Source organism: Erythrolamprus reginae, chromosome 9 (assembly GCF_031021105.1).
Source record: "Erythrolamprus reginae isolate rEryReg1 chromosome 9, rEryReg1.hap1, whole genome shotgun sequence".
Taxonomy (NCBI): Eukaryota; Metazoa; Chordata; class Lepidosauria; order Squamata; family Dipsadidae; genus Erythrolamprus; species Erythrolamprus reginae.
The window spans coordinates 31,538,511-31,558,872 of NC_091958.1; the positions used below are offsets into that span (position 1 = coordinate 31,538,511).

The 20,362-nt window shown below is 41.7% G+C and overlaps 1 protein-coding gene across 9 annotated transcripts in view; it reads right to left on the minus strand.

The window, feature by feature from the left end:
* Positions 1–655: 655 nt before the first annotated feature.
* The window catches only part of CFAP70 (cilia and flagella associated protein 70), a 246,210-nt gene continuing 226,503 nt past the window's right edge, over positions 656–20,362 (minus strand). For 4 of the 9 annotated variants that reach the window (XM_070760782.1, XM_070760792.1, XM_070760787.1 and 1 more), the window contains 4 exons: positions 4,975–5,064; positions 3,778–3,879; positions 3,003–3,050; positions 656–1,445 (listed from right to left, as the gene is read on the minus strand). In XM_070760782.1, the coding sequence (XP_070616883.1) occupies positions 1,365–1,445; positions 3,003–3,050; positions 3,778–3,879; positions 4,975–5,064 (321 nt within the window). In that variant the 3' untranslated portion in view covers positions 656–1,364. The remainder of the gene's footprint in view (positions 1,446–3,002; positions 3,051–3,777; positions 3,880–4,974; positions 5,065–20,362) is intronic. The other 5 variants (XM_070760788.1, XM_070760791.1, XM_070760785.1 and 2 more) reach the window with 4 other exon arrangements.

Consider the following 20,362-nt stretch of genomic DNA (forward strand, 5'->3'; position numbering starts at 1 on the left):
ACCAGTAATCACACTGATACCTTGAGGTGGGTGGGCGGGTGCCTGCAAGGGGGGCCAACAAGTCCAAAATGGAAAGGGCGGAGAGCAGCTTTTAAGCAAGGGGCTCTCCGCCCGACCCCTAGCATGCCTTGCACTCAGTTATGGTGTGACTGCCCATTACAAGTTTCTGCCAGTGGTGCCTAGTACATCCGCCCCCGCCGCAAATGCAAGCCAGCCAAGAGCGGCCGGCTTTTTACTTGGGAGAGGAATGCTTCCAGCTCTTCGCAATTCTTGTATTTGCAATTTAAAAAAAATTAAACTTACTTTGTTTGGAGATGAAAGATGAAGTAGGACATGAAAAATGGTATAGTACTTTATCTGTCGTGCAACGGTTAATTTTAAAGGGAAATACATAGCTGACGTAACTGTACAAAGCGGCTCAAGAATAAATGGAAATTGCTTGACAATTCCAACAGACACACGTGGTCCAGAAATTCTCATTCATGTGTAATTTGTATAGCAATTAGTGAAATTCATTTTGCATATTAAAAACTTGTGCATGCCGGACTTTTAACAGAAAAAAACAATTATAGCCCGAGACGGGTATTTCTCTGGCAGAAGGTACTAGAATTAATAATTTGTACTCCCAAAGAAAGGCACCAAAAGACACCATGAATAAATGGATCCAAACTATTTTATTAAATCACCTGCCCCAAACTGCTGTAGGTGGTAGTTTAGAATTCTCTTTCAAAATTCTGTGCTGCCAAAGCAATTACAGGAAACAGACAAAAAACAACAACAACCCAAAACCAAAACAAAACCAAGCTGTGAATAAAATAAACATGCATCCATAATGCACATAGCCATTAGATTAAAAAAGGGATCACTAGGTCAAAACTGAGGGAATCATCTCCAGATGAACTAACTGAATCAAAACCTTTGTAAGAATTCACATTCATGGATATAATTTTTGGGAAGCCCAGGTAACAAAATTCTGTATAAAACCGAATCTATTAATTATTCCTGCACCTGCTCTGGGTTGTAATATCCACTTGCACTAAAAGAGACCTAGAAATGTCTAGCAATGAGGCAGTTCACCAAACCTTCCCTCCCCAATTCCTTTTCCTGTTCTTCTTCTCCAAACATTTCCAAGTAAGATATTCCACAAAACAAACAGAATCTCTGCAATGTGCTTCTGAATTCAAGTCGCGCTGTAAAACTTTCCACTGAAGCTTTGGAAACAACCAATCTGTTGTTTCAAAATGTGGCAGTCTGCCTCTGTGCCGAAGGTTGGCGAGCACTTGTCAGCCTGGCCTGACCTCAAGGGAGTGTAAAGGGGTAGATGTCGGCCCCTGCATAGGAGGCGGCAGCAGCAGAAGAGGGGATCAGAACGATGGGTCACCAAAGCCAACTTCTAGCTGGACTTGCTTGACTTCCTGCAGGAGATCGGGGTTGTCTAACTCCAGCTGCAACAGAAGGGAAAATGAGGAAGGGGCAACTGAAAACATATTCTCAACATATATTTCAGTTTACCTGTCAAATATACGCAAAGAAGGAAAGCACAGTAATCCTACTTCAATCCAGCATGAAAAATGTATCTATGGTTGAATGTATGTGTGCATATATATACAGTACTGATGGTGAACATTTTTTGGTTCATGTGCCAAAAGGCGGTGCGTGTGTGTGCTAGCATGCACGCATGTGCCCACATCCATTATCTCCCCTCGCACATGCGCACCCCCTCCATTGCCCCTGCACTTGCGCACAATCCTCCCCACCCTCACACATGTGCACTGGCCTCGCTGAAACCTGGGACGGTGGAAAAATGGCCGAATGGGCAAACCGGAAGTTCGGAAAAACGCACTTCTGCTTTGCCTGTTGTGCCATTGTTTGTAGTCCGGGACTCCAGGGAAGCTTCCTGACGCCTGCGGAGTGCAAGAAAACAGCACAATGGGCAAATCGGAAGTGCATTTTTCCAAACTTCCGGTTTGGCCGTTGGGTGGTTTTTTGCATTCTGGGGCTTCCCAGAAGCCTCTGGAGGGCGAAACCACTTTCCACAAGGCTGAAAACTGGCCAATAGGGCTCCAATGCCATGTGTGGTTCCCCATCGCAGATATATAGTACAGTTTACTGTATATCAGGGGTGTCAAACTCAATTTCACTGAGGGCCACATCAGGGCTGGGATTGACCCCAGGGAGAGGGAGGGGGCGCAACTGGGTAGATGTGGCCAACTGGGTGGCCAGCGTGATGCATGGCCAGCTTGACCATGGATGGGAGGGGCAACTTGGTAGGTGTGTCCACTCACTGGTGGGCGTGGCCAGCTTGACCCCAGCCCTTAAACTACTGGTCCAATGTTTCCTCTTCAAACTGGGTAGACTGGGCCGAAGCCGCATAGGGTAGACTGGACTGAAGCGATGTGGGCCAATCCCTTGCATTTTCCAGGATAGCCCCACGGGCCAGATCCAAAGACATCACAGGCCAGAGTTTGACACTTCTGCTGTACATGATGTGTTATCAACAAGATAAAGCAAAACAAAGAAAACAGAAAAACAATGTATCCAACAATAACAAAGCCAACAACAAAAAAACTATGCAAAAGTGACCATTCAAAGCGGTACTGAAAAAAGTGACTTAGGACTCTTTTTCACTCTTACGATGGTTGTAGCCGGGGAAGCCTGATTCACTTAACAACCGGGTTATCAACTTATCAAATTCAGCGATTCGCTAAAAAAGCCTGTGGTAAGAAATGGGGCCAAGCTCACTTAATAAATGTTGCACTTATACAACAAAAATATTGGTCACATGACCCTGGGAGACTGCAACCACCATAAATACCAAGCGCCCGGGGATGCGGCAGCAAGAGAGAAAAACGGTCGTAAGTCACTTTTTTTCACCGTTATAACTTCGAACGGTCACTAAGAGAACTGTTGTAAGTGAGGACTGCATGCACTGGGAAAAGCCTCAGAGATCTGCACCTTTCCAGAGACCGGATAAGTTTGAACGAGGAGGAAATGTGACCAACCTTGACAGCGTACTTATAGGATTGCTCGGCCTCCAGTTGTCTTCCGCCCTAAGAGAAGGGGGGGGGGGCGTGGGAGAAAAACAGCAATCTGTGCTAAACAGGTTCTGACAAGGCGAGAGGGGCCCTGAAAGGCCGAGTGGTGCTTTTAAAAGAAAAGAGGGAATGGGAAGACGAGATTCCCCAGGGGAAGCCTTCTCATCAAATTGAGGACAGCAAGGAAAACAATCAATGGTAACCCAGGGAAAGGGAAGCACCTGGGGTGGAAATGCACCTTTTCCCACCCATCTAGCATCGGGCTCCTACCCGCTACAGGCCATACTGTGCACCAGCAGGAAAATGGGAAATGCGCGCACAGCTTCAGGTCAACGGCATGCATGCACACGTCTCTGTGGGATTTTTCTTCTGTGCATGCGCAGGAAGCAAAATCTTGCAAGGGGACTCATGTGCGAGATTTCAGTGTTTTTTCCCACAGAAGTTAAAAAATTTGCCAAAATCTCTCTTGTGCACTGGTCCCCTCACAGGATTTTGTTTCCTGCGCATGCACAGAAGAAAAACCCCACAGGGACACGCACATGTGCATGCCAGCAACCTGAAGCTGTGCGTACAGTGCCCCGGTAGCAGCAGCAAGTAGCAACTCCCACCTGTACCCACACATCGGACTTGGGCTTAGGAGCCATTTCACTCAAGGGCGCATTGAATTCATCCACTGTGAAGCCCTTTCTACCCTGATGACCCCAGTTCCAGCCACAGGGCTACAGAGGAGAGCGAGGCTCACCTTCATGCAGACCAGAGCGAGGTAGGCCCAGACTTCCGCATTGCTGTTGTTGAGGGCATTGGCCTCAGAGAGAGCATCTTCTGCCTCGGCCATTTCTTTGAGCTGCCGGAAAGAGATCGACCCATGAAAACCTAACACGCTCCATTTGGGCTTCCAGGTTGGGACACGAGGCCTTCCAGGCCCAAAGTGGGGCACGGGGGGGGAGGGGGACACCCCGGCACACAACCCCCCCAAATGCAATGCACACCATCCATATACATGTGCTCCACCCTCTGTGCATGTGCAGCAAAGATCTGAAGACTAGCTGGCTGGCGAGAGGCACAGGTGCATGCATGGCAGAGCTGGGCTGGGCCGAGGGCTGGCGTGCTCGCAGAGAGGGCTTGACATGTCATATGTGGCACACATGGCCATAGGTTCCACATGATGGATATAGAGTCTCCTGCTTGAGCACGGGGTTGGACTAGAAGATCTCCAAGGTCCCTTCTGTTCTGTCTCGCACGGCACTCAGCCAGTAATTAACCTCCAATTAAAGCTACAACACCAGGTTTCCAAATGAAAGGGTCTATTTACAAGGTTTGGGGCAACACACAAATTATAATAGGGAAATGTCCTTCGACTGATGGCAGAGTTGATAAGTGCGACTTCCAAAACACCAAAAGCAGAAATTACTCACAGCAGACTTTAACCCAAGAATTGTCCAGAATTGTAGCAAGGTAGATTTGAACAACAGACAAAAACTCTGAACATGCTCTTCTCCTTCAAAGGTTCAAATGTTGACTTTCTGCAAAGGGAACCTCCCAACTCCTCCCCTTTATATACCCCCGTGGGATTACAGACTGTGCACAGCTGTGCTCACTTCCTCCTTCTGAGTCTGCGTAACTGCTCTTGCCTCCCCCCCATCCTCCTCACTCTTGCGTCCAGGATAGAGTCTCTCACCTCCTCTTCCTCATCAGACCCAGGCAAAGCCCCAGTTGGAGGTTCTATAGCCTCTGCAGGACTTTCACATTCTATCTCTCCCTCCTCCTCACTGTCCAACTTCTCTGATAGCCACACAGGCCGACCATGCCCAGATGGACCCGGTTCATATGGCATGAAGTCTGTTGCCAGAGGATCCGGCTGCAAGCCAACCACAACGACCTTCCAACCTAGTCTTCTATGTTCTCCAAATCTGAAGGTGGAAAGGGCTCCATCTCTTACCCTGTAACAAGCGATTCCTACTCCCAGCCAGGTGAGACAAGAAGGTGATTTCTTACTCGCCAGAAGGTAAATCTGCTTGGCTTTGTCATACTGCCAAAAGAAAAGAGAGAGAAATAGAGAGAGAGAATTACTCTCCCGTCTGTGGCAATTTAGGATAACTTTGGTTCTTGACAAAAGCGACTTGCAGTTTTCCAAATGGAAAGAGGTTATTAGCAGCTGTTTGAACACAACTTGCTCCAGGCAGACGGTTAGAGAAGGTGTATAAAACTCATACAACTCATCACAGAATACAGGATGGTGAGATAGAAACCATCTTGGCTATGAGGGGGGGAGGGAAGCAAGATCCAAAACTCAAGAGGCGAAGAGAAACCTTATGGGAGGATTAAGTACAAAATTAGTTTTGACCAAGGGCTGGAATGTATTCTCTCCCAAATCGGAAAAATATACATTTTTTTTTCTTTTTTCTTCTGTTTCTGTTTTCTTCTAGTTTTTTTACGGGGAGGGAAGAAACTGGTTTAAGCAAATTGTTATGCTTATTAAAATGATCATAAAAATTCTTTTCATGGGAAATAATGGCTTCTCAGTCTACTGTCCTGATTGCGCAAAGCAGCAAGACCTGAAACTGAACACTAGCAGGCCTCAGAGCAAAGCACAAACTCCACAAATCCACCCCAACTTCTCAATATAGTATTAATAGTGGTCATTACTTTTACAGGTGTACATTGGTACTAATAGCACCAGCAATTACTTAAGTAACAAACTTGGTGAGGTTTTAAAAATTAAAAGAAAAAAGGTAAGCAGAGAAAATGAACTGGAAAATATTTTCTTACTGGATCTACAAAAAGGCTTGTTAAAACTCTGAAAAAAATCTGTGTTAAAGAAGAATTGAAGAGAAAATAAATCTTGAATAATACATGGAGGACTGTTTTTTAAATATGGGGTTTTAAATTTTTTTATATTGTTCTACTGCTGTAAGCCGTCCTTAATCCGTCAGGAGATGGATGGAAGGAAGGAAGGAAGGAAGGAAGGGAAGGAAGGAAGGAAGGAAGGAAGGAAGGAAGGAAGGAAGGAAGGAAGGAAGGAAGGAATGGTTGCAACAATTTCTTCCTTTCCCACTAGCAATAGTGTAGTGTTCAGAATAGATAGCCAGCACTGAATCATCTGCTATTTTGGCCAGATACATAACCATCACATCAGTAGTCAGTTTCACTTAGTTTGCTATTGGCTCAGAAAGGTGAACACTTATGTGTGGTGCTTCTGTCTGTGATGACGTCTATGATGATGTCCAGAAGGGTGGGCAGGGCCTCCCGATGCTGACGCCACTACCAGATCTCCTGAACTGGGGTGAACTGGTGGCAACCCATTTGTGCCAACAGGCTTTGGGCCATTAGACATTAGCCCCTGGTTGATGAATGAAATGAATGTTTGACTATTTGAATGAGAGTGATTGGTTTTTAATGAATTGGGGTTTTAGATTAGTTAAATTTAAATTTGGATTTAGGATATTTTTAGTATTCTTTTATATGCTGTAAGCTGCCCTGAGTCTCCAGAGAGGAATGGCACATAAATTAGATAGATAGATAGATGGATGGATGGAGGGGGAGAGAGAGAGAGAGAGAGAGGAGAGAGAGAGAGAGAGAGAGAGAGAGAGAGAGAGAGAGAGAGAGAGATATGACAGACAGACAGACAGACAGGGTCAGGCCCAAAGTAATTATGTGAAGTCAAAGATTGGCCTGACACAGTTTGCTAGTGAGAGAGAACTGGGGGGGGGGGGGGTGAGAGAGAGAGAGAGAGAGAGAGAGAGAGAGAGAGAGAGAGAGATTTATTATTTGAGTTGAAAGGGACCTTACAGGTCATCAAGTTCAACCCCCTGCCTGAGCAGGGAATTCTACATCACCCCAGCCAAATGGCAGTCCAATCTCCTCTTGAAAGTGTCCAAAGTTGGGGAGTCCACAACCTCCGCTGGCAGGCCGTTCCACTGTTTGTTTGATCACTCTCACTGTCAGGAAATTCTTTCTTATCTCCAGGTTGAATCTTTCCTTGGTCAGTTTCCAACCATTGTTCCTCGTCCGGCCCTCTGGTGCCCTGGAAAACAGTGTCCCCCCCTCCTCTCTGTGGCAACTCCTCAAGTACCTGTATACAGCTATCATGTCCCCCCTAGCCCTTCTTTTTACTGGACTATCCACGTCCAGTTCCAGCAACCTTTCCTCATATGACCTGGTCTCTAGTCCCTTTATCATTTTAGTTGCTCTTTTCTGCACCCTCTCTAGAGTCTCTATATCTTTTTTGAAGTGTGGTGACCAGAACTGGATGCAATACTCCAGGTGCGGTCTGACCAGGGCCTTATAGAGTGGTATTATTAACTCTCTGGTCTTGGAGTGTATCCCCCTGTTCATGCAGCTTAGGATTGTGTTGGCTTTTTTAGCCGCTGCTGCACATTGCTGGCCTATGTTTAGCTGGTTATCCACTAAGACTCCAAGATCCCTTTCACAGTCACTCATGGTGAGTGTGCTTTCGCCTAATTTGTATGCATGTTTTGGGGGTTTTTTTGCCTAGATGCAGGATATTACTCTTCTCTACATTGAACTTCATTTTGTTCGTTTCAGCCCACTGTACAAGTCTGTCTAGATCTTTTTGAATTCTGTGTCTATCCTCTGGGGTGTTGGCCACTCCTGCCAGCTTAGTGTCATCTGCGAATTTAATTAATTCCCCCTCTATTCCCTCTAGGTCGTTGATAAATATGTTGAAGAGTACTGGGCCAAGGACTGATCCATGTGGTACCCCGCTGCCTACCTCTTTCCATGTGGATTTAGTCCTGTTGAGGGCTTCTCATTGGGTGCGATTGGTCAGCCAGTTTTCAATCCATCTTGTTGTGTTACTGTCGATTCCACTCTTCTTTACTTTGCAGAGTAGAAGGTTGTGGTCCACCTTGTCGAATGCTTTGCTAAAGTCTAAGTATATTATGTCCACTGCATTTCTCTGGTCAAATGATTTGGTCACAGTGTCGAAAAATGAAATGAGGTTGGTTTGGCATGATTTGTTTCTGATGAATCCGTGTTGGCTGGTGGTTATTACGTTGTTCGATTCAAGGTGTTGGCAGATCTGTTTCTTGATTATCTTTTCCAATATTTTCCCGGGAATAGACATTAGGCTGATCGGTCTATAGTTTCCTGGGTCTGGTTTTTTTGCCTTTTTTGTAAATAGGGACCACGTCGGCTCGTTTCCAATCATCTGGTAGGTCTCCTGTGGTCCAGGATTTTTGAAAAATGTGGTACAGAGGTTCAGTGATGACATCGGCTAGCTCCTTTAGGACTCTGGGGTTCAGGCCATCTGGTCCTGGTGATTTGTACTCATTCAGTTCCAATAGGTGGTCTCTTACTGTATTTCTATTAAAGTAGTGTTTTGTTCCAATTTTGATTTCTGCAGCTGTGATACAAGCTCGTTGTTTTGTTGTATCTTTGTGCATGAAAACAGATGCAAAAAAGGTGTTGAGCAGTTCTGCTTTCTCTTTATTGTCCGTTACTTCTGTGCCGTCTCCTCTTTCTAACAGACCGACTGCTTCCTTGATTTTTGGGGGGGTGTTTATGTGTTGGAAGAAGCTTTCTTTATTGTCTTGGACCTTTGTTGCTAGGCTTAGTTCATACTGGGCTTTTGCTGTCCTGATTTTTTCTTTGCAGATTCTGGCTGTTTGTTGGTATTCTGCCTTGGTTATGTGCCCTTCTTTCCATTTTTTGTATTTGTCTTTTTTTTCATTCAGTTTGTTTGTTAGGTCCTTGTGTAGCCAAGCTGGTTTCCTTTTGGATTTTGGGTGTTTCTTTTTCATCGGGATAGCATTGTTTTGGGCTTTTGTGATCGTGGTTTTTAAGATTTCCCAAGCTTCTTGCGTGGTTTTGCCTTTTAGGACTTTTGTCCAAGGGATCACTCTCAAGTTTTCTTGAAGTCTCAAGTTTATTGAAGTCTGCTTTTTTAAAATCTGGGATTTTGGTGTTGTTGGGTCTAGTTGATTGTGTTGATATTATATTGAATTTGAGAATGTTGTGGTCACTTTCACCCAGCACTCCATCTGTTTCGACTCCAGCGATCACTTCTCTGTTTGTGAGAATTAGGTCCAGTGTGGCTGCCCCTCTAGTTCCTTCCTCTACTTTTTGGACTATGAAGTTGTCTGCTAGGCGTGTCAGAAATTTATTTGATTTTTCACTTGGTGCGGAATTATTTTTCCAATTTATGTCCGGGTAGTTAAAGTCTCCCATTATTACTGTGTTGTTTTTCTTACATATGTGTGTCAGTTGGTTGTTGAAAAGGCTGTCCATTGTTTCTGTTTGGTTTGGTGGTCTATAGTACACACCAATTGTTGTGTTGCACTTTGTTTCTTCTTTGATGTTGACCCATAAGCTTTCTAGAAGGTTTTCTTCTTTTGTAGTTTGTATCTCAGTGACATTGTAGTGGTCTTTTATGTACAGTGCAACTCCACCTCCTTTTTTGTGTGATCTGTTTTTTTTGAATAGTTTGTATCCTTTGATCTGTATATTCCAGTTGTGTGTATCGTCCCACCAAGTTTCGGTGATTCCAACTATTTCATATTTGCCTTCGTGGATTAGAATTTCTAGTTCACCCTGTTTGTTCCCTAGGCTTTGTGCATTGGTATAGAGGCATTTGAGTTCTTTGTGTCTGGTTTTGGGAGGGCCCTGGGTGATTTCTGGTTGCTGTTTGTGAGTGTCTCCCTTCCCTTCCCTTTTTGGTTTGTTGTTGACCCTGCTTGCTGAGGGGCCCTGATTGGCGTTAGGTTCTGGAATATGAATGCCCACCCCACACGGTGTTAGTTTAAAGCCCTTCTGATGAGTTGGGCTAGACGGTTTCCAAGGACATTCTTCCCGGTCTTAGTGAGGTGTAACCCGTCCCTAGCTAGAAGCCCATCCTGGAGAAAGAGTAGTCCATGATCTAGAAATCCAAAGTTTCTTTGGCGGCACCAACCTTTTAGCCAGTGGTTCAACTGTAGAATTTGAGAGAGAGAGAGAGGGGGGGGAGAGAGAGAGAGGGAGAGAGAGAGAGAGAGAGGGGGGGGAGAGAGAGAGAGAGAGAGGAGAGAGAGAGAGAGAGAGAGAGAGAGAGAGAGAGAGAGAGAGAGAGAGAGAGATATGACAGACAGACAGACAGACAGGGTCAGGCCCAAAGTAATTATGTGAAGTCAAAGATTGGCCTGACACAGTTTGCTAGTGAGAGAGAACTGGGGGGGGGGGGGTGAGAGAGAGATATGCCACCGCACATTCCTTTCTGTAGATGCATAGTAAACGAACACAGGAAGGAATCAGAAATCAGGAATCCTGCATAGGATTGGTCCTCATGATTGCACTTGTGGGTGTGGAGATGTGATACGGGGTTTTGACCCAGATGTAATCTAAGGGACTCAGAGTTGGAATGACCCAAGTTGAATCCAGACTTGGCTTTTAATAAATCATATGCTGAGAGAAGCACAGGCGTGGAAATGATTTATTTCTCAGATTGCTATTTGGTTCGCTAACATCAATTTCAACTCTCCACAATCCGAGGAATGGAACAGAGGGAGTTAACCAAGAATCTGGAGGTGGAAGGGCTTGGAATTTCCTGCCCCCCTTTCCAGTAGGAGCCAGATCAATGTTCAACATTACGAAGGGAAATAGGGGATGAACAGGCTTGGGGGTAAGATGAACAGAAGCCAGAAACAATCTATCTTCCTGAGTGGGGGTGGCTGAGATGCCCATGGGTTTCTGAAGATCCCCTTCCCCATGGCCCTCTGAAGTTACCTCTCCACACGGCAACAATGAATAACGTAGCCTTCCTTTCCACCCCAGTCACTGACTCCTTAAGTGAATCGCAAAATAGACGTGAACCGCTGTTATATCAAAGGGATTCCTTTGTGGGGGAATTTCAAAACCTGCTCAGCCCCCCTTCTCCTGCTCCTCTGATTGCAAATGGCAGACTGCTTCCTAAATTGCATAATAAGAGGGCTTCTGAGCCATATAGTGTAGCACAACAGTTAGAAGCTGAGACGCTGATTTTTCCAATTGAAACAGGCAGGAAAGCCTGTGAGGAATTTTATGGAAGAATTTCAAATGATTGCCTATAACCTGAAGGGATGGCCAGAGAACTGTTTGGTGCATATTTTCAAAAGTGCCCTTGATCCAAAGTTGAGAGAGGGGTGTGAACTGCAGGAGGGAGGCAGCTGGGCCATTCAAGACTGGTATGCCATGGCAGTCGCTTTGGGTGATGTAATTCTTGCTGTGAAGGGACCTCCCCTGCCCCATGCAACAAAGGATCTTTTTAAAAAAAATAAACTTTATTGATTTTCTTAAAATTGACAAACATACAAACACACATTTAACATAAAATTGGGGTTGCGGATACCCCGCTTGTTCAAGAAGTCAAATTGTATTACAGAAAAAAGAATACATTATTAATATGTTAAGTCAACCAATTACTTTAAATGAAAAGAAGAAATTTTATATTACCTTATTATGAAAAAAACAAAAAACAAAACATGAACTTCATATCTAAGCAAAGTACAAACATAAAAATTAAATCCTAACCATACTACTAATGGGCATTTTTAATTCTTCCTTTTGTCTATCCATGTATACACTTTATTCCAAATCACATAAAATTCAGATTCTTCTTGGTTATTTAACCGTCTTATCATCATATCCATTTCAGCGTAGTCTAATATTTTCTTAATAATCTCCTCCTGTTTGGGAATATCTTCCACCTTCCAATTTTGCGCATATACTATCCTGGCCGCTGTCATTATATGAATAACTAAATATAAAATATGTATCTTATATTTCTGTTTGTTTATACCTAGTAGGTAAAATTCTGGAGTTTTTTCTATCTCTTGCTTTATTATTTCTTTTATTATTTTTCTATCATTTTCCAATATGTCCTGACTTTGCTACAGCTCCACCATTGATGATAATATGAACCTATTTCTTTTTTACACTTCCAGCACAATGGGGACATATTAGGGAACATTTTTGCAATTCTACTTGGTGGAAGATGCCACCTATAAAACATCTTAATTTGATTTTCCTTTAGCGATACCGACTTTGTCATTTTCCAATTAAAAGTCCAGACTCTTTCCCATGTGTCTAGATCAATTTCTCTGCCAATATTTCTACACCAACTTATCATATTGTCCTTTAAGGTTAAGTCTATATTTTTATGACCGATCATATATTTATATGCTTTCCCAATTAGTTTAGTCTGGTTTGTAATTAATAAATTACTTAAATAATTTTTACTCTTATTGAAGACATAAACCTTACTGTCCTTCTGAAATTTAATCTGAATTTGAATAAATTGCCACCAATCCATTTTAATCCCTTCTTCCTGTAGTTTATTCCTTGATTTTAATTTAATTTGATCATCTAATAAGTCTTTATACCTTAATATTTTCATTTCCCGTATCGATTTAGGGTGAGTTATTGCTTCTAGTGGTGAAACCCAGTCTGGGATCATAGTTCCCTCTAAGCTGAGCAGTGAGCAATCGCTCACTTAAAAATCATCATCAACTCAGAGTTTTCCAAACCTGCCCAGAAGCCGAGAGGGAAAGAGTGAGAGGGAAGGAGAGAGAGAGGAAGAGAGGAAGAGAGCGAAACAGATAGAAAAAAGAGAGGAAGGAAAAGAGAAAGAAAAAGAATGGGAGAAAGGAAGAGAGAAAGAAAATCAAAATCTAGTTTGAAACTAGCTCAACTATTTAAGTGGCATTTTGATATTGATAGAGTTGCCCTATTATGAGCTCACTGTTATAGACACACAGTATTTATTTATTTATTTGTTTATTTGTTTGTTTATTTATTTATTTATTTATTTATTATTTCTGTGCCGCCCAGTCCCAAAGAGACTGCCGCTCAGACACTATACTTTTCTGCCCACCCCAAAAAAAAATTAGAGGGAACACTGTCTGGGATAGTTAAAAAATGATTTTTTTAACATCTTTCCAAACTTCTAATATGTACCTTCTTATTGTATGTCTTTTAAAATATGTATGTATTTTATCTTTATCATAATAAAGGCATGCCACCTGAGCATTAAATCGTGACCCTCCAAGGTTAATATTCTTTTATCCTCCAACACTATCCAATCTCTAATCCATGTTAGGGCGGCTGCCTGATAATATAATTTCCAATTTGGTAAGGCAAACCCTCCTCTTTCCTTGATATCCTCTAGAATGTTTATCTTTATTCTTGCTTTTTTCCCTTGCCATAAAAACTTTCTGACTATTGTCGTTAAATTTTTGAAAAATTTCCCTCCTGGATTTATTGGTATCACCTGGAACAGGAATAGTACCTTAGGTAAAATATTCATCTTTATTGTGGCAATTCTTCCCATAAAAGATATTTTTAAATAGTTCCATATTTCTAAATTTCTTTTAATTTCTTCAATTAATTTCATATAATTATCATTTTTTAAAGATATAGTTTTAGATGTTAACCATATTCCTAGATACTTAACTTTCTTAACAATTTTCATACCTGTTGTATTCTCAAGTTTTCTTTCTTGTAATTCCGTCATGTTTTTAACTATGTATTGCGTTTTACTCTTATTTATTTTTAACCCTGCAAATTTACCATACTGTTCTATTGTCTGTATTAATATTGGAACTGCTGTAATCGGATCCTCCATTATAAATGTCAAATCATCTGCAAAAGCTTCCACTTTATATATTTCTTTCCCAATAGTCAGCCCTTTTATTTTTGACTCAGCTCTTATTTTTATCAATAAAACTTCCAATGATAAAATAAACAATAAGGGTGAAATTGGGCAACCTTGTCGAACACCTTTAAATATTTCAAGTTCTTCTTGTTGTTCATTGTTTAATATAATTTTTGTTGTGTGTTTTGAATATATTGCATCAATCAAATTAACAAATTTTGTGCCAAATCTCATTTTATTTAATTGCATTTTTATAAAAGTCCAGTTCACATTGTCAAAGGCTTTTTTAGCGTCGAGAAACATTAATGATACTGGCTTTCCAATATGTTGTTCATAATATTCTAACGTATCAATAATCGTTCTAAGATTATTTTTAATATGTCTACCTGGAAGGAAACCGTTTTGATCTTGGTGGATTTTACCATTTAAAATCTTTTTAAGTCTATCTGCGTAAATAGAAGTAAATATTTTATAATCTACATTTAATAGTGATATAGGCCTATAATTTTTTATATTTTCTTTATCTGTTCCTGATTTGTGAATTAAAGTCATTAAAGATTCTAGCCATGATTTAGGAATTTTACCACTCATTCTGCTTTCATTGAAAGTTTCCAACATATTATTTATTATTACGTCACTATCTATTTTATACCATTCTGCCGGTATAGCATCAGGCCCAGTTGCTTTATTGTTTTTTTGTTTTTTAATAATTAATTGCAATTTTCTTGTTGTTCTTCAGTTAATTGTGGTAATTCTAGGGATTCTAAGTAATTAAAAGTCTCATCTTCATTGGTATCCTCTTTTTTATATAATTCTTTATAAAATTCTTGTACTATTTTTGCCTTCTCCTCTATATTATGTTTAACCATTCCATTTTCATCTACTAACTCTTTGATTATTTTTGATTGTCTATATTTCCTTAACCTATATGCAAGCCACCTTCCTGGTTTATTTGCATGTTCAAAGTAATGTTGTTTGGCCTTTTTAATCTTTTCTGCTAACTGTTTTTGTTCTATAAGTTTAATTTTATGCTTTTGCAATTCTATCTTTCCCTTAATTTCTTTATTTTTACCATTTTGTTGCGAGAGCACCTCTAATTGTTTTAACTCTGTTGTTAATTGTTCATATTGTAGCTTTTTTTCTTTATTTACCTTCACTGTATAGGAAATTGTTAAACCTCTGATGTATGCCTTCGCTGTATCCCATAAGTTTTGAGGGGAAGTTTCTGAATTTCTATTTATCTAAAAAAAAATCTTTAATTCTTTTTCTATCCATTCCTTATATTGTGGGTCTCTTATGACATTCCTGTTCATTTGCCAATTTAAGTATTTCTTATTACCGTATTTTTCGCTCCATAAGACGCAGTTTTTTTCCTCCCAAAGTAGGATGAAAAATCAGCCACGTCTTATGGAGCGAAGATGCAGGCAGGGAGGGGGGGGAGGCGCTGGAGCAGAGGGGGGCGGCGGCGATATACTCATCTGGAGACCGCCGCCTCTGTCGCCGCCTCTCCTCTTCCCAACCCCGAAGAGAGCCGCGCCTTTCGGCCTCTGGAAGTGCTGGGCCGGGGGACGCCTCCACCCCGCAGGTTTAGGAGGCGAAGCGGCACCGGAGGAGCGTTGGCGGTTCCGAGCCTTTGGGAAGGCTACGGGAATCGCTTCAGGAGGCGGGGAGGTCTCGAAGACCCAAAACCCAGCCAGTCGCTCGCAGCCGGCCGCCGCCTGTGCAAAGTTTGGCTGCGAACTCGGCTGGCTAGCTGCTGCCTGGCCCCCTCCCTCCCGGAGGAGGGTCTCCCTTCGCACCACCAGTGGCGCTCCCCCCGCCAGCCAGCCAAGCCCCGCGCCCGCCGGAGCCGGCTCTTCGCTCTTCCCCCGCTGCCCGCTGCGTTTGCAGGAGGTGGGGAGGGTCGCCAAGGCCAGGAGGGACGCCGCTGCCCCCCTCCTGGCCTTGGCGACCCTCCCCACCTCCTGCAAACTCAGCGGGCAGCGGGGGAAGAGCGAAGAGCCGGCTCCGGCGGGCGCGGGGCTTGGCTGGCTGGCGGGGGGAGCGCCGCTGGTGGTGCGAAGGGAGACCCTCCTCCGGGAGGGAGGGGGCCAGGCAGCAGCTAGCCAGCCGAGTTCGCAGCCAAACTTTGCACAGGCGGCGCCTGTCAGAGGAAGCTGCCCTGTCCCGGCCAGGATCCGGGGGCGAGGTCGTCAGGGTTTGAGGGGCCCTAAACCACCCACAGCAGAAAAACAGAAAAAATAAGGGAGAAAGAGAGAGAGAGAAAGGAAGAGGAGAGATAGAAAGGGGGAGAGAGAAAGAGGGAGAGATAGAGAAGGAGAGAGAGAAAGAGAGAGATACAAAGAGAGTGAGTGAGAGAAGGAGAGATAAGAGAGAGAAAGAAAGAGGGACAGTGAGAAAGAAAGAGAGGGACAGAGAGAAAGAAAGAGAGGGACAGAGAGAAAGAAAGAGAGGGACAGAGAGAAAGAAAGAGGGACAGAGAGAAAGAAAGAGAGGGACAGAGAGAAAGAAAGAGAGGGACAGAGAGAAAGAAAGAGAGGGACAGAGAGAAAGAAAGAGGGACAGAGAGAAAGAAAGAGAGGGACAGAGAGAAAGAAAGAGAGGGACAGAGAGAAAGAAAGAGGGACAGAGAGAAAGAAAGAGAAGAACAGAGAGAAAGAAAGAGAGGGTCAGAGAAAGGGAGAGGAGAGATAGAAAGGGGGAGAAAGAGGGAGAGATAGAGAAGGAGAGAGAGAAAGAGAGAGATACAAAGAGAGTGAGTGAGAGAAGGAAAGAGAAGAGAGAGAAAGAAAGAGGGACAGAGAGAAAGAAAGAGAAGAACAGAGAGAAAGAAATAGAGGGACAGAGAAAGGGAGAGGAGAGATAGAAAGGGGGAGAGAGAAAGAGGGAGAGATAGAAAGAAAGAAAGAGAGGGTCAGAGAAAGGGAGAGGAGAGATAGAAAGGGGGAGAAAGAGGGAGAGATAGAGAAGGAGAGAGAGAAAGAGAGAGATACAAAGAGAGTGAGTGAGAGAAGGAGAGATAAGAAAGAGAAAGAAAGAGGGACAGAGAGAAAGAAAGGGACAGAGAGAAAGAAAGAGAGGGACAGAGAGAAAGAAAGAGGGACAGAGAGAAAGAAAGAGGGACAGAGAGAAAGAAAGAGAGGGACAGAGAAAGAAAGAGAGGAACAGAGAGAAAGAAAGAGAGGGACAGAGAGAAAGAAAGAGGGACAGAGAGAAAGAAAGAGAGGGACAGTGAGAAAGAAAGAGAGGGACAGAGAAAGGGAGAGAGAGAAAGAGAAAGAAAGGTAGAGAGAAAGAGGGAGAGATAGAAAGAAAGAAAGAGAGAGGGGGGCTTTTTTGTATATTTTCCCAATTCCCCTAGGGCAGTGTTATTGTAATAAATATTTTAGCCTACTTTTTGGCTCAAAATATTTTTTTTCTATTTTCCTCCTCTAAAAACTAGGTGCGTCTTATCAGCAGGTGCGTCTTATAGAGCGAAAAATACGGTACTTTTCAAATATATCGCTATCGGATTGTGATCTGCCCAAATATTTATGTCTATCTCTATCTCTTTAATTTGTTCTGAAGTATCTATTCTTGTCCAAATATTGTGGGGGTTTGAATAAAACGTATATTGTCTAGTTTGTGGGTGTCTTTCCCTCCAAATATCATTTAACAATAGTTCAGTTTTCATTTATTGAAAAGTAGTTGGTAATGTATTTCTCTTTTTCTTATTTTTCTTCCCCCCTGAATGATCTAATAATCTATTCGAAATTGCATTAAAATCTCCAATTAAAATAATATTTTCAATATTTAACTCGTTTATTTTTTGGTGCAACTGCTTATAAAATACCATTTGGTTATCATTTGGAGCATAAATAGAGATAATGACAATCGGTTTCGGCTCTATATTTATCTGAACAATTAATATTCTACCTTCTTTATCAGCATATAATTGTTTGGAGTTTATGGAGTTTTCAATATACATAGCTATCCCTCTTTTTCTTTGGTCTGCCAACGCAGCGTACATATTTCCAATTTTTGGATTTAATAATAATTTCCGATTTGTCTTTTTAATATGAACCTCTTGTAATATTACTATCTGTGCTTCTTATTTTTTAAGTTTAGCAAATATTTGTTTCCTTTTTCTCGGTTCATTCAGTCCATTAACATAAAATTTTTTAAAGTCTTTCGACATAATTATTTATAGTATTGCCTGAGGTCTTTCGATTCGCGCTGAGGTTGTTTTCTTCTCGCACCTGTTTCCTCTTCCCTCCCCTGGGCAGTGTCACCTGTCTCGTCCTCCTTTCTTTCTGGCAGTTCTTTCATTGGTTGTTCAAACTTGCGTATTCCACTGGTTTCATAGAACTCTCGTGCCTGTTCAATATTATCGAACTTAAACCTTTGTGAATTCCAGTATAGTGAAAGTCCTTCTGGAATAAGCCAGCGGAAGGTTATATTTTCCTTAATCAAAATTTTGGTCAAAAAATAATAATCCCTTCTGCTTTCTCTTACTCTTCTTGGAACTTATTTCAATATTGTAATCTCTCTTCCTTCATCTTGTAGTTTTTGGCTTCTTGTCCATTTCAAAATATTATCTCTTGTAGTTCTCCTGACCAATTTAATATGGACTTCTCTTGGCAAATTATGTCTGCGAACATAGATGGTTTGGATGCGAAAGACTTCATCAATTTCTTTTGTCAGTTCCGCTGGATCCACTTGAAGAATTCCTCCAATTATTTCTGCCATTTTTGTTTGTAAATCTTCATCTTTTTGTTCTATTATATTCTGGAATCTCAAGCCATAGGATGCACATTGAACTTCAAGATGTGTAATTGATTCATCATATCTTCTATTTCTAGAGTCAGCTCTATCTTCAAAATAGTCCATTCTCCGTTCGACTTTTTCGGTTTTTTCTTCTACTGCCTTTATTCTTTGTTCATTCTCTTTCAAAGTCTCTTGTATTTCTTTCATCTTCTCCTTCATCTCTCCCGTATCAGCTCTTAATTCCACCATTTCAGCCTTTAAACCTTCACGTTGTTGGGTTGCGTCATCTTGAGATTCAAACACAAAGTCTTTCATTGCCTTCAGTGTCTCTTGTATTGTTTGAAGAGTAGGTTGCGCCTGTGCTTTTTCTTTCTCTTTCTCTTTCGCAGACATGGTTGCAGAAACACTTTGATGTACTGGAGATGGTTGAGGTGATACTTGAGGGGATGCAGTTAAAGTTTGTTTTTTAATAGTCTTTGTATATGTGGATGTACTAGACATCCTAGTTTATTCTTAAAAGATACTCCTGAATGGGCTCCTCTTGTCCTTCTAATGTTTTATTTTTGTTGGCTAAAAATATGTTCTTTCCTTTTCCCTTTTATTTTATTTATTTATTTATTTATTTATTTTTAGAGAGGGAGAAAACTCCAATAAACTTCAAACCACTCTTACCTTATAGCTTATTACTGTAATTTCTTAATAACACAAATTTAATACTATATCTAAGTTGTCAAAATTATAAAAAAGGCTAAATCTGGTAAAATATGTTTAATAATTACCCACAATACTTTTTATAATCTATCAATCCTAAAAAAGCATGTAACAAAACTTTCAATCTATTTTGAACTATATAAAATTGGATTAATTTCACCTTTGGAACTATTTGGCACCTCGGAGCTTAGAAGATAACTACTAAAGAGGACTTCAATCAATTTTAATTTATCAAGGAATTTTATATCTGGCTAAAAAATATAAGTATATTAATTTTGCTTACAGTATTTTTCTTATTCTTTGTTTCTTTTTTCTTTGAGGTCTTTCCTTTTTTCTCTTTCTATTTCTTTCTTTTTCTTTTTCCTTTTCTTTCTTTCTTCTTCTTTAAGATATAGGGAATATTAATATTAAAATTGTATAGGATTTTTAAATAGAATTAATTGACATAATGAATTGCTGAACTACCCCTGGTTTCCCTCTCCCTCCCCTGGCTTGGTGTGTTTATTTTTTATTTTTTATTTCTTACTGAAGTTTAAAATAATAATAATAAATTTTACTAGGTTATAAAGTGTTAATAAAAAGGAATATTTTTGTAAAAGAATAATCATTGGATTTAGAAAACTCTCTTCCTTTCTCTCCTGTTTCTTTTTTTCTGCAACAAAGGATCTTTTAAGAGGCCGCCTTTTCCCTTGTCAACTGGGCTCCCTATGCTCAGGGGTTAAGAGGGGAACAAATTGCTACAGATGTGACCAGACTGCCCATAAGGGGTTAGACTGCTTGATGCCCCTCTCTCCCCCAAAACCTGAGCCATGCCCGGTAGCAGAAAGAGGATCTGAAGAAGCCCCTCTGCAAGGTCTCTGGGCCTTTCAAACTACAGAGCTGTGCCCTCCTGAGGATTTTGCTAAAAGTGAAAACTCTATTCCTTCAGGAACCGGTCCCGGTTGGAATGAGGAGCCCGGTATAGAGGACGACCCAATGGTGAGTGAGCCCATCCATCCGTTCATCATTAAAGCAAGGATTAAAGTAATGATCACAGGGGAGGAGGAAGAAATACAGGGTGCTCGAGATGCCTTATTAGCAAAACTGTAGTGGAGAAGTTAAAAATCCAGAGCAGGCCTTTAGCGAAACCCATCCGGTTCCAGTAGGTGGACGGAATACAGAGATTTGGGAAATGTTTTCAGTGAGGAAGATTGCAATGAACTGCCCCCTCACAGACCTACAGACTGTACAATAGAATTTGAACCAG